This window comes from Chamaea fasciata, unplaced genomic scaffold, assembly GCF_029207755.1.
Source record: "Chamaea fasciata isolate MVZ Bird 193981 ecotype frontalis unplaced genomic scaffold, bChaFas1.0.hap1 SCAF_1, whole genome shotgun sequence".
NCBI lineage: Eukaryota > Metazoa > Chordata > Aves > Passeriformes > Sylviidae > Chamaea > Chamaea fasciata.
In genome coordinates this window covers 16,709,198-16,723,398 of record NW_027094086.1, presented here as the reverse complement: position 1 = coordinate 16,723,398, position 14,201 = coordinate 16,709,198, and the positions used below count along the sequence as shown (strand labels likewise).

The window sequence follows — 14,201 nt, the reverse complement described above, 5'->3', positions numbered from 1 at the left end:
AATTGACCCAGGAAATTAAATCAGCTATGGCAAACCCTGTATCATCAGACTATATTATTCCTTGACACACCAAGAATTCCAGTATTGTGTAGTCTAATTTCATATCAGACAGAAAAGGGTGTAATAATAACAGTAATTTTTTAAAAAACCTAACCTGTACACATTCAATAATGTTTCTAAATAGACATGCTGTACAGACAGTGGAATTTTGTGCTCCATCTTTCTCATCTAAAACATAATTTAAATTACATCTGTCAAACAACAATCTTCAAAATGCATTTTTAATGTTTCTATCTTTGTCACCCATGTTTTAAGCTTTCCAAAGGACCTGCTGTCATGAAATATTCCTGCTCCCTGCTACAGACATTGACTGTATGGGAAATCCATGCACACCCACACTGGTGAAGAAAAAGGGCTTAATCTGTAACATACCAGAACTGTATGCAATTTCATCACTTTAGGTGGCAGTGGACTGTGTGCATAATTATGGGCCAAATTTTGAAAAGATTTATGGATTTGGGATAGTGCCACAAAGTGTACACACAGTGTACTTCATTTGTGAATGACAGATTATGGTTGTTACGCTTCCACTGGAAAATTCTGTGTCTTAATTTGAGAATACATGAAACATAAATTTTAAATACAGGGACTTGAAATTGTCTCCTAACAGTTCTTTGTACCAACAAAGCAACAACTCCGAAGGAAAAACAATTCTCACATTCAAAAATGAGGTTTTTGTAAATTTATTCATTTCTTCTAAAACTGTGTAAACTCCACCACTTAATTGACAGTCAATCTGACCTAGTCATAGGATATCTACTGAATATTTTCCCCTTATATCAGTATATGTGGAAACCAGGAATCACGGTAAAACACAGCAGTTTCCCTCTGATACTAGAACAGGTGACTGCAAAAAAACTAAAGTTGCAGTGACCTGGAAGTTTTAAGAGTGTTTCCACTCTCAATGGAAATGTTTCCTAAGGACTCAGAGCCTTTAACAGAGCAGGACCATGGAGTTCTGGCACTGAGACTGTGAGGCCAGCTTCATTCTTAGAAGAAATTTAACCGATTAACAGCACTTTTCTTGTCGATGTCTGACAGCAGCAGCGAGCATGCCTGTCCAAGATGTGCCCAGGTAGAGGATATATTCAGCCGGGTGGCTGATCTTCTTGAGGAGGCATTTGGGCTGAGGAGCATCAGATAAGGAGATTGACTTGTGACATCATATTCGATCATCCCTGAGATGAATATACCAGCCAACCATGACAAAAGAAACAAAGGATCCCCTACTCTCTCACCACCAAGCACAAGGAGGGCATCTGAGAGAGGAGGGGAAATGGAAGTAGGTTATTACTTGTGGGGACAGGAAAATCCCTTCCCAGCCTGCCTCATCTTCTTAGGTGCCCTAATACAATAAGTATGAGGCCCTGGAACTAGATGGACTGACAACTTAAGATGCAGATGAAGGTCTTTCTAGAATTGCAGAGCAAAATAACCTACCCCCTACATCATGACTACCTCTGTCAAATAAAAAGAGTGGTGGTTTTCATAGGTGAATCCCTCTGAGGGAATCTGGCAACCCAATATGCCAACCGGACTATTTTTACTCAGGGAGAAGCCTTCTGGCTCTCTGGAGCCTGGGACATTGCTAGAAAACTCTCTAGTCTGGTACAACCCTCTAATTATTATTTGTTGTTCTTTATGTCCACAGCAATGAGGTAGCAAAGAGAAGTCCAAGGGTAACCAAAAGAGATTTCAGGCCTTAGCACAATTGTTTGAAGGATCAGGAGGACAGCTAGTGTTTTCTTTGATCGTTTCAGTATCAGGAAAGGGCAGACCCAGCTGATCAACAGATGGCTCTGAGGATTATGTCATCAGAGGAACTTCGGGTTTTTTTCATATTCTGGCCTATAAAACATCAGATCAACTGCTATTCAGTGGCAGACAGAAGACTGTCTCTTCTCAGAAGAGAAAAATGATTCTTGTGCAGGGGGTAGAAGGGCTGACCAGTAGAGTTTTAAACTACACTGGAAGAGGGAAAGAGACAAAACCAGGTGCATCTGTGATAAGCAGTGGGAAGACTTGCCAGAGTTTGAGTACTAGTGAGATCCTACAGTCTTCTCCATTGTTGGAAACCAGACAGAAATATCCCAGGACCCTGTGCACACAGGCTTAGAGGCAGAAAGGAATGCAGAGGTTTGAAACCCTCGGAGAAACTGAGATACATAAAGCCACAAAGACATGAAATGGGAATGTAAGTTTTAGTTTTAGGTAAGTAAAAATATGCCTTAAGTGCCTTAAGCAAATAAAGAGACTGTATTAGTTAATAGAAAAGTCCTAAAGTCCAGTTAAAGTTCAGTAGCATTACCTCTTACAAAGTCCACTAAGTCCTGGACATAACATAGACATAACATAGCACTGCTAACGTTGCTAGATAGAATAGATAGGCTATATGCATAGGCCTTATGTGAGAAAAGATGAGCATTGTTGCACGACTGTGTTAGACCAGGATAGGCGCAAAAAGACAGTAATAGCATTGTTTGCAGCTGATTGTATGATTTATGAATATAATGCATTGTACCAGAACTGCTGCTGCTGCTTCTGCTTGGGACACGGGGACTCTATGCCAGAAAGCTTTTGCATGATGGCATGGACTGTAACACTCTACCTTTGTGAGACTGATCTAGCCATGTAATAAACTACTCTACACCAAGCAGCCAACTTTCTTGTTCCTCGGTTGGCCCGTCAAACTTGACACTCCATGAAGACCTAGAAGCCTCGACTCAGCCCATGAAATAGACATCTTTGGCACAAGTACAAGCTGGTGGGATCAGTCCTCTGACTGGTGTGCCAGTATGAAGGGTTACACACCCCTCAGGAGAGATCAGTATGACAAATGAGGTGGGGGACCAGGCAGGGGTTGGGGGTGGCAGAGCTTGCTGTTTGTTATGTGTCCTGGTTTAGGAATGGTACTGCCCAATTCAGAGCCCCCCACTGAGATTCCCCAAAAGCACCCTGCTGCTATCTTTCACTCCTCTGGTTTCAGGCTGGGGTTGAGAATTACAGACACAAAAGGCAGAGATCACAGGTTAAGATCAGAATGATTTACTGGCAATTGCAATGAGATAAGAAAACAAACAGTAACAGTAACAATATTAATTACAAAAGTGTGCAAAAAAGAGGGTGATTTACTTGCAAAATGTTTACTACAGAGCCCAACCTGATCTGACCACAATCATGTTTTTCTGACTGGAAGGAATGCCTTTCTCCTCGGAAGCCAACTTCCTTTCCCCCACACCTGGCAGTGATGTGAGATGTCATGGAATAACACCTGGGATTTAACCCTGACCCCTCCCAGCTGCTGCAAAAAGTTAACCCTGTCCTGGCTAAACCCAGGACATAATGGTATGTTAAGAGCCTTTGGTAAGGATTAAGGGACACATAAACAAAGTGGATGTTTTTATGGGAGTCTACTATAGGACACACAGTCAGATTGCTAACACTGGCAAATTATTCTTCAATGAACTAAGGGAGACCTCTAAATCGATTTCTGTTATCTTTTTGGGGCACTTGAGCTTGCCAGATTCTAACTGTGAATACCACACAGCTGGTACAAACAAGTCCAGAAGATTCCTGAAACACCTGGACTCAAAGGTATACTAAGTAGGTTTGCTGATGACACTAAATTGGGGGAATCTGTTGACTCACTTGAAGGCATCTGTGCCCTGCAAAAAGATCCAGGCAGATCAAAGGACTGAGCAATCACCCACAACATGGAGTTTAACAAGAGCACTGCACCTGGGATGGGACAACCTTGAATGTACATCCAGAATGGGAAAACAGTGCTGGAGAGCAGCACTGCAGGAAGGGACCTGGAGGTCCTGGTTGATGGCAAATTGAACGTGAGTCAGCAGTGCCCTGGCAGCCAGGAAAGTCAACCTTGTCCTGGGGGGCATCAGGCACAGCATTGCCAGCTGGGCAAGGGAGGGGATTGTCCTGCTCTGCACTGGGGCGGCCTCACCTTGAATGTTGTGTGCAGCTTTGGGTGGCACAATATAAGAATATAAAGCTATTACAGAGTATGCAAAAGGGGGCATCAAAAAGAGGGAAGGGCCTTGAGAGGAAGTTGGCATGAGGAGTGTCTGAGGTCACTTGATTTGTTCAGCCTAGAGGAGAAGAGATTGTGGCAAGACCTCATTGTGGTGTTCAGCTTCTTCACAAGGCGAAGCAGAATGACAGGCATGGATCTCTTCTGTGTGGTAACCAGTAACAGGACCCAAGGGAATGATATGAAGATGTGTTGGGGAGGTTTAGGTTGTATATCAAGAAAAGGTTTTTCACCCAGAGGGTGGGTGGGCACTGGAAGTGACCACAGGGAAGTGGTCACAGCAACAAGCCTGACAGGGTTTGAGAAACCTTTGGACAATGCTCTCAGGTTCATGGATACAACTCCTTGGGTTGTTCTGTGCTGGGCCAGCAGTTGGACTTCGATGGTCATTATGGGTCTCTTGCAATTCATTATATTCTTTGATAATTCCATGATTCTAAGTTATATCTGCAGTTAGGAATTTTCTGGCATAGTCTACCATTTGGCCGTCTATTGCCAAGCTTATAAAACCAGCAGTCCTGTACTGAAATTACTGCATGAGTAATTAAGCAAACAAATTTACTGGGTCATAGATGACAAATACTCAATCAAGGACATAGTCATATTCCCATCTGAATAATTATCCTATGTCATAACTATACCTTGCATATCTTCAGCTACAGGCTCTATGGAACCAAACTAGGAACTAAATTTCTGATGTTAAGAACTGCTTAAAGATTGCTTAGTGAGAATGACTTTCACCAGCTCCCCCTCATTTCTGCCAGATAGAAACTGGCTTAAGCTTTTTGACAAGCACTAGCTGCCAATTGTTTTCTCTTGCAAGCCAATGGGTAACCACTGTACATCAACAACATTCAGTTAATGTAATCTTCATGAAATAGCCTTTAATTCCTAGGCAGATGCATTCTGTGCTAAATATCCCTTTTAAAAAGTTTAAAGGCAGAGCCCACTTTTTCAGAGTATACTGCAGTATTGAGTATTCCAACTTTAAAAATCATAATTAGCTCATGGTGTCGAAAAATGAATGAAGGACACCATTTTTCAATCAAGAACAAATCATGAAAATAATTTTCCATAGTCCCTGATATTCACAGTATAGTGGACTCTAGAAGAGCTCTACATAGAGAATTTAAGCAACAAATAGTTGTCTTGTTCTTTTTCTTCGAGAAAAAATGCCTTTCATCATGTTTCACCTCTGGCTCATAGAGTTTAAGCAGCAGTCAGAAACTGTTGATGATACGAGAATATAATTTGAAAAAAAAGGAAAAGAAAAGATGATCTATATGATATGCTTTCTTAGGACTGGGACAAAACCAAAATAGAGAAAAATTTTGACAGGGAGAGATAAAAAATGAAAAAAAATTAAAAGTAAAATAACAGAGTAGTGCATTTTGCAACATTTAGCAAGCTACCTGGCAAGCACAGCTACTTGGCAACTTCAAATTAAATTTCAGAGACTGTAAAGCCATGAATAAGATATTATCCTCTTCAGTTAGACTCCTTTTTGAAGACCATTACAGAGTGGTATAATTATTCCACAAATAACTACAAAATCTCCTTTTTCAGTGCAATCAACTGAATATCTTTCAGAAGAATCACAATCACTTTAAAAATAATATATAGTAAATGGGCTTGGATACTTTAATGAAATTTTTAGCAATATAAAAATCTAATAATGATATTTATAACTTTCAGATTAATAAAATTTACTGTATAAAATATATAGGTTAATTTACTGCAGGGTGAAAAATAACTGTCACTGAATCACCCAGGTCCTAATCAACATTATAGCCAGGGAGATTTCTTTGTGACATCACAGGAAGTTTAAGATGAGTAATGAGGAAATAAAACAGATTACAATGAAAGTTACCCTATCACAAATGTGGCTAAATTTGAAAAAAAGACAGCACCTTTAATCTTGAATGGCCTTGGATTATGTTATACACATTTACTGTAATATTTTTTGAATCTGTTTCCAAGGACTCCTATAAGCTCACATAGTGTTTACAGATATTCCCATGACCTTCTCAATCTACTAGCAACATTAAAACTTTGGAAAATTTTAGAAATTTTTAGAAGGATTGTAATTGTCCCAGGTTTGAAATTAATGGAACCATGGGGAGGAAAAAAAAAAAAAGTGAAAACTTTAATGAGGAAAAAACCGTTATAGTTGAGCAGCAAAATACAGACTATGATGTGAATACATACGTAAGCACTGAGGTACTTCACCACTCCATGTTCCATTCCCAACACAAGTCAAAACAGCAGGAAAAGAGAGTTCATATCCTGGAGAGCAGACATAGCTAATGCTGAATCCCCAGTCCAAGTTTGTTCCTTCCAACCTTCCATTAGAGATCTGCGGAGGAGCTGGGCAGGTAACAGCTGCAATAATATTCAAAGTAATTAGGCCCAGCTGCTGTAAATATCCCAGATGTACACAATTACTAGAAGAACCATATGGGCTAATTTCACCTTTTTTTAGAGGACAATACAGTCAGAGCATGCTTTCTCACTGTATTCTTGCCAGATTTCCTGAAGTTAGTATGTCTGGTTTCCTTCATTTATGAGGCAGTGGATGATTGATGAAGAGTCTTAAATAAACCAGGATTCTGCATCAAACCAAATAGGAAAACTACCTAAAAATCAGTATAGAAACTATGACATGTGTGAAATTTAAGATATCTCTGGTAATCCACTACAATTTTTTTTTTTTTTTTTTTTTTTTTTTTTTTTGGTTAGGACAACATAGAGTACAACCATATATAATTACTGTGGCAATAATAGAATATTCTCTTCCTGTTGACCAGCTTAGGCATTTGCTAGATTTAATGCATAGGGAAATTCCAGGGCAACGGTTCCAAAATATTACTTGAAAGCCTGTTTCTAAGTTGCACAGTTTGGTTACTATTTGCTTTGTGAGTAGTTCATCACCAAAAAGCACCTAGTTGCTAGCAAGAGAGAGAAGATGAAAGGATTTGCAATTCCTTGAAACTCTTAGTATTGCTACCTCTAAGAAGGGCAACAAGAAGTATTTTAGTATATTTTATAATTGCTAGGCCTCCTATGAAAAAATAGGAACATCTTCTATTCAGTTCTCTCCAGGCAAGAGGACTGAAAACCAGTATGGGAAGGCAGTAGAAATAAAGAGATACAATTGTTGTGATGAAGATAAAAGTGTTATTCACTGGATAGTGGTGTAGTAACAGACAATTGCTAATAGAAAGTTTAGGGAGAAATAGTATTAAAGAAATTAAATGAAAGAAAACCTGAACCAAAAAGAGATAGGATGAAATTTAAACCAAGTTGATAGAATGAATGAGATAGGAAAAAAAAAAAAAAGTAAACTGTTCTAGCAAAAGAGAAAGCAAATAAACTAATACAATTTAATCTGAGAAGATATGGTGTTTAAAAATCAAACAGAGAACACACAGGTCACAAAAATGGAGGAAGTTAAATGCTGCACCTGTAAGCTTTAAACTAATCTTTAGAGCAGATGTCATCTTGCAGGCTTAAAAGAATTCAGAGGCACTAGGTGATGAATTATATGTATTTGAATGCAACCTGCAGAGGGTTCACTATGTACCATTTCTCCATTCTTATCATTCTCTCCAGTGAGAGAATCTCAGTTATGTAAACCATAAAGATACTTTGAAGCATCATTCATGGCTATTTGAGAATACTAGTATCAAATAATCCTTTGCCATGCAGTAAACCAAATCTAGATTTTGCTGCCTTGGTTTTGGTCCAGAAAAGGTCATGGTAGCTTTTGCCACACTTCTATGATGTTTTAATAAAAATAATTCAAAATAAGTGCTCTAAGAAGCGGAATTCTGTCTTCATTCTCCAAGAGCTTCACAAATAGTCCTTTTAAAAGGGTCTCTATATTTTAACTTCTGAGCTGACTAATAAGGGAGGAGATACTGGTGAACAACTGTGAAAGAGAGAAGTAGAAGAAAATACACGTAACATCAGAATTTTAGGGTGAGAAAGCAAAACAAAACAACACTAGCAACAAGCCATAAATCTTCTCTATTTTGGTCAGAGGGTTAGGCAAAAATATGTTCCACAACATTCTCAGTTTCAGAACTACAAGTATATTACAAATGCAAGTCTGAAAAAAAAGACAATGCTAGAATATTTGAATATTGAGTTGCAGATGAACATGCATCCTTTTCCAACTTGGCACAGCAGAGCAGTATTTATATCTTCCCTTTCAATGGCACAGTGACAATTATTCATGTGTTTTCTGCCCAGTTCATTTTCCAATTATTTTAACTAAATAGTACCAAAGGACCCCGGCACTTCAATCTGACAGTAAAAACAAACTACTATACATTTTACAGTACTTCATATTATATATTATTTTACTAACACTATTAAATTGTCTAGTGTACTTACACAAACTAATGTAAAGTAGAATAAAATTCTGAGAACACTAGTAATTCTTCACAGGATTATTAATTAGCATTTATACAAGCCTTAAATATGTATGACCCAAAATCAGAAAGACTCAAAAACTCAAAGTTAGAATTGACAGTAAAATTCTTTCTTTGTATGATTCTGCTTGAATCAAATCAGAGATATATCTCCTGGTCCCAGTTAGGTGTCCTGCAGACCATAAGAATTTGAGGCTGAGATACTTTATCATAAATACTTGTTCTGTCTTATGATCTTCTAGCCACTGACTTACAGCCACTCCTGGAGACAGACAGCGTTGGTCAATATGACCACTATGTCCATTCTTCAGTTCTCAAAATACCTTTTTAACTGAAACTGAGGCTATCCATGGGCACAGTGCAAATAGGAAAAAAGAAGTGAAATGTCAAGAGGATTTCAACGTTTGACATCCTTAAGAATGTCAGACAAATAACTTAAAAACTGACATTGTCAAAGGTGAATTAGAATTAAACTGGACTTGGCAAGATGTTGGGGGAACTGCATTCAGTAAGAAAAGTAATTGCAAATATGGTGGAGATTTGAAATTAATTTGATCTTGTTTGACAAATGAATTCATGGGAGGAAAATGAGTGTTGCTTAGCAGGTATATTACTTTGCTTCCTTAAAATGAAACAGCATGAAGATGGTAAAGAAAAAAGTAAGTACAAAGGTAGCTAAGATTTGAAAGAATAGAATCAGACATATTTAGTGTGAACCCAGAAAGAACACACCAAATGGTAATGCTATTTTTCTACATATGTATTATCTGGAAGAGAGAAAAATTACTCTAGATAGAATTTGTTTTAAGGTTTAGCAAGTGAATTTCTCAGAGAAGACATTTTTGATGAGACAGTTTGTCTTTCAGTTATGTTCAGATTTTTTGCTGTTAAAATTTTAACAGGGTACAGTAAAATCCCCAAACCCAACAACAATAAAAAAATCCCTAAAAATCAAGTATGCATTTTGAAGAACAGGAAGAAGAAGTATCTTGAGATTAATCAATTCAGTTTCCACAGTAGAGGAAACAGCATGAAGCAGAAAAATCTTTATTGGGAAACTTTCTAGAAGAATTAAGTCTTTTTGTATCACGGTGATGCTTACAGGTGCCCATCTAATAAAGGAGGGATCTGGAAAAAATCTTAATATTATAGACAGAGTAATTCAGATGAATTTGCCTTTAAAAAATTTCAGTTTGTATATATTTAGATCTTTAACATGTTTGAGTGTTCTGTTTGTAAAAGCAGGGACATATATATGGTTACTTTCTTACGACATGCTAACTGCAATTAACACATCTAAGCCATCATTTCATATTGGGTAGTTCAGTTAAGCAAAGTAATATTCTACAGAACTATAAAAAAACTGTTCAATATATTGTGCTTGTAGAAATATAAAAGGGAAAAGAAGCAAAGGATGAAGTCATTGTTTCTGTAGCCAAAGAAATCTATTCAATATATTCATACTAAAAGTAAGTTTTGATTTCTGTGGAAATGCACAATAAATTAACAATTTACAATAAACAGTGTAGGTAAATATCATAGAAAAAATATCTGACAAGCAAAATAAATGTTGTACCTTTGCACATTGGGATTACTCCACTCCACGTGCCATTGCTTGTACAAGTGCGAATTAGGGAGCTATTTGCTTCCATTGTATAGCCAGGTTGGCACATATAAGTAACATTTTGTCCAACAACATAATCATCACCATATCTCATGCCATTGGCTGGGACTCCTGGATCTCCACAACTGATAACTGCAAGTAAACAGTTAAGGAACATATTTTAAAATCTAAGTGAGATTTATCTATATGTGAGGGGGGAAAAAAAACATGACAAAACTAGGCATCGATTGCAGAAAAAAGGAGAAGGAAAAAGTAGGAAAACCTTATCTCCACTGAGAGAAGATAAAGATATGCCATCCTAATTAGCTGCCAAACATATGTGAAGCTATGAAACAGTTATATTTGGAGAACATAAATACTTTCATTCAACAGTAGTAGTAAAGGACTGTACAATTTCGATTGACAAAATTTCAAGATTACAAAATTAAAAAAACCAAAAACGTCAAGAAATAATCCATATGCTCTTTGATACAGTAACATTTTCTTATCAATTCAGTTTCATATTTAAAAAAGTAGATGTCTGTTACTTACTTTACTTTTCTGTGGTATTCTGAAAGGAAACAAAATCTGGAAAATTTAAAATATATGCTGCCAAACCTCCCACTTTATTAATGCTCACATAGTTGCTATGTACATAAACTGGTAAGAATCTTCAGGTGACCCCTAAACATGAGCCATGGATTACATAAAAACTAGGTCTATAGTACTTTAATGTGTGGGACTGGTTGTAAAACTTTTTATGATTTCCCATTTCAGGAGATAATTTAATTTCCTAATGAAATATAATACTCATAAGGAGTTAATAAAAAGTTTTATATCATTGTAATCTGAGAATAATGTTAAAAACAGGTAAGTTTCCCTCAGATCAGGTCAGCTGGGTCTATCAATTCCTGGAACAGTTTTTAGAGTAAAGAAATCTAGGGAACACTAGTGGCAATGCCAAAAAGTGGTTGTTTCCAGGAGAAAAAAAAGAAAAAAAGGGAAAAAATCAGTTAATACAAAATATAGCATAGTGTTTTATGGTTTATTGTATAGTAAACTTGAAAATCACCCTACAGCATTGCTATTTCTTTTGGAAAAGTGTAGGAAGTAGTTTCCTGGCCAGAGTACGTGTCCTGGCCACTTCTAACTCAATACCAAAACAAGGCTAATGTGAATGTCACCCATTCTGGATCCAGATCTCCAAAACCACAAAAATCCGTGACTACGTATTTGTGGTGTCACTCCCTTGACCTAATAACTCAGGACCTGAGAATCCAAGATATTTATATAGTATACCTTCTCTACAGTTTACCATGGCCTGAGTGAGCAGATACTAATTACACAGCATATATCAATCTTAATGTGTCCCATTCAATCATTGTATGGATATAGAGGAGAGTAGAAAACATACCACAGGGTTATCTGGCTTAGTGTAAAGGTAGCAACTGTACTGATAAAGAAAACAGGTGGCTAATGTACTAATGAAGAAAACTGGAGATCAGCCTATTTTAGTTTACCTAGTAACACAGTAATTTCAAATAAATTAAAAACTAAAAAAGCCATAGATTTTTCTTGGTAATATTTCAAGTAACATAGAACTGGGAAAGACAGAACTGTTTCTCTTATCTACACAAGTACTTTCAATTACTCTGAAACTTTCTTTATTTAAACTATTTCACTTACTATCCTTAATGCCTAAATTTTACTAAAATAATCCACAATATTTTTACAGATATACTATTGTTTTGACTGAATTAAAATATAAAGCTGATGCCTTTAATCTTCTTTCCTTTAATCTTTGTTTCATTTCAGTTGGACCACCGTCACTTAAGTCACTATTTTAGGCAAAAATATTTTAAATTGTTGTAGTGCTGCTGACCAGAAGAGCATTTCCTGTTGAAAAGCCAGTGAATCCCAATAGAGTGAACCTGGAGAGCCCCAGGGCTGTGCCACACAGCCAGGGTGGCCCTCAGTGACCCGGACTATGCTACACAGCCAGGGTGGCCCTCACACCTGGGCTGTGACACACAGATCTCTTGCCTGAGCACAGCCTCAGCCAGCTCATGGCAACAGAGGGGCTGCAGGCAGCCCGCGCTCAGTGATTACACCTTGCTGACTGCACAGCCTTGCTTTTTATTTAGCGGTGGGACAAGAAGATATCATGAGAACATTGTTTATGTTTGACTGCAAAAATGGTACTGTTGTTTCTTTCTAAGAAAATCCTATAATAGCTTGCTAAGGTCTAGGTCTGGGTGACCTTGCACACAGGTCAGTCCAGTTTTATGGCACACTGCCCAGGGCTCCCAGCCTGAAAAGGAACATAAAATTATCTACACTATTCTCTTCTTACCGTGTCAGCCCTAAACAGCAGCATTTTCAATGAAGAAAGAAGGAACTGTAATAAGTACGGACTGGCTGCAAATTTGGACAACACCTTGACTAAACAAAAGTGGTATATTCTGAATTTCCCTCTCTTTGTTTTACAATGATACTTTCTCTGTCACCATATTTCAAGTTAAAATCTCATGTTTCTACCTGATACATGTGTCTTGAGAAGACTGTTTTGGCACATATTTCTGTGAAATGTTATTCCAAAACACAAGAAAAAAAATAAAGACGCAGCTGACATCAAAAAACACCTTTATCTTTGGTACAATTAATCTGGTTCTCATTCTAATTTGTAAAATAATAAATAAGCAAAAAACACTGGACCCTTTCTCAGGCTTTATGACTGAAAAAAAAATCCAATAAAATTGATTTAAAAACACAAGAAGTTTTATCATCTAGCTTTTGGCATCTATTTGGGTTTCTGTAAGTGTGTTCAAAATTTAAAAACCAGTTTGCTATATCACTGATGAGGATATGTTTCTTCAAAATGACAGGCAGTCGCATGCATCACATAAATGTAAAATTTTCATAATTGCTACTAAAAGATGAAGTAGGACATGTAATAAAGAAGGAACAGATGGGCTTGAAAATAAAGTGTTGAAAAATGCTCATTATGAATGTTAGAGATGCTGGAATAGCTTCTGTTAGTTGGGTAGCCAGAGGAGTTTTAAGGTTAACAAAGAGGCCAAACAGAAGATGATATGTCAAAATGGGACAACAGTATAGACCTTGGAGTCACTACGAAAAGAATACTCAAGTGTTCATTACATAGTTTTTATTTTCTACTCTCTGGAGGAACAGAAGATTATACTGTTAATTTTTCAAGATGAAATAAAGCAATTAAAGTGAAAATGTCTGGATATGTCATACCACAAAACATAAACAAGATTGAATATATATACTAGTAAAGAATTAAAGTAGGCAGATCATGTAACCATACAACTCCCTTAAAGTGAAACAGCAGTCTATACATTTTTCTACACTCTGCCTTTAAAAACATATTCTTCACATTTGCATAGTATTATATTTTTAAAAATATTTAGCATACAAAATTATGTAAGAACTAGTGCAAGAAAAAGCTGAAAATTTATTGACATGAGACCTCTATATTTTGCTTTATTAATTACTTTCAGAGGAGAGGAAAAACAAAGACTATTCATTAGGAATGTGTCTTACTTGTGCAGTTTGGCAAGGATCCAGACCATGTTCCATTGGCAGTGCATTGTCTTACAGATGACCCAGAAAGTATGTATCCTTCCAAGCATGAATAAATTACTGAATTAGAGAATGTAGTTCCATCAATACGAAGTACTTTTCCATTAGCAGTTGTCCCTGGATTACCACACTGCACAGCTATAAAGGAAAATGTGAAATATTTTCATAATATAGAAAAGATGATTTCTGAAATACAAAAAATTGAAGCAGGAACAGTCCTTCTGCCACCAGTGTTATTTGGTAAAAACCTATTCTGTTGTCCTTAAAAATGTAAGTTTCACCACCAACTGATAAAGCATATTGTACAGTAAAAAACTGTGAGCATGAATGACTATTTTTTCCCCTTTGGTTTGTAGAGAAACAAAACCTAAAAATTTAGCTTTATAATCTGGATTAGTGAAAAGCTAGTTTACCTGCAAAAACAAACTTTCAATTATGAGAAAATACC

The 14,201-nt window shown here is 36.9% G+C and overlaps 1 protein-coding gene across 3 annotated transcripts in view; it reads right to left on the bottom strand.

Moving 5' to 3' along the window:
• CSMD3 (CUB and Sushi multiple domains 3) overlaps window positions 1-14,201 on the bottom strand; it is a 593,609-nt gene that overhangs the window by 28,472 nt on the left and 550,936 nt on the right. For all 3 annotated transcript variants that reach the window (XM_066177261.1, XM_066177253.1, XM_066177270.1), the window contains 3 exons: window positions 13,715-13,891; window positions 10,121-10,300; window positions 6,317-6,490 (listed from right to left, as the gene is read on the bottom strand). In XM_066177261.1, coding sequence (XP_066033358.1) covers window positions 6,317-6,490; window positions 10,121-10,300; window positions 13,715-13,891 — 531 coding nt within the window. The remainder of the gene's footprint in view (window positions 1-6,316; window positions 6,491-10,120; window positions 10,301-13,714; window positions 13,892-14,201) is intronic.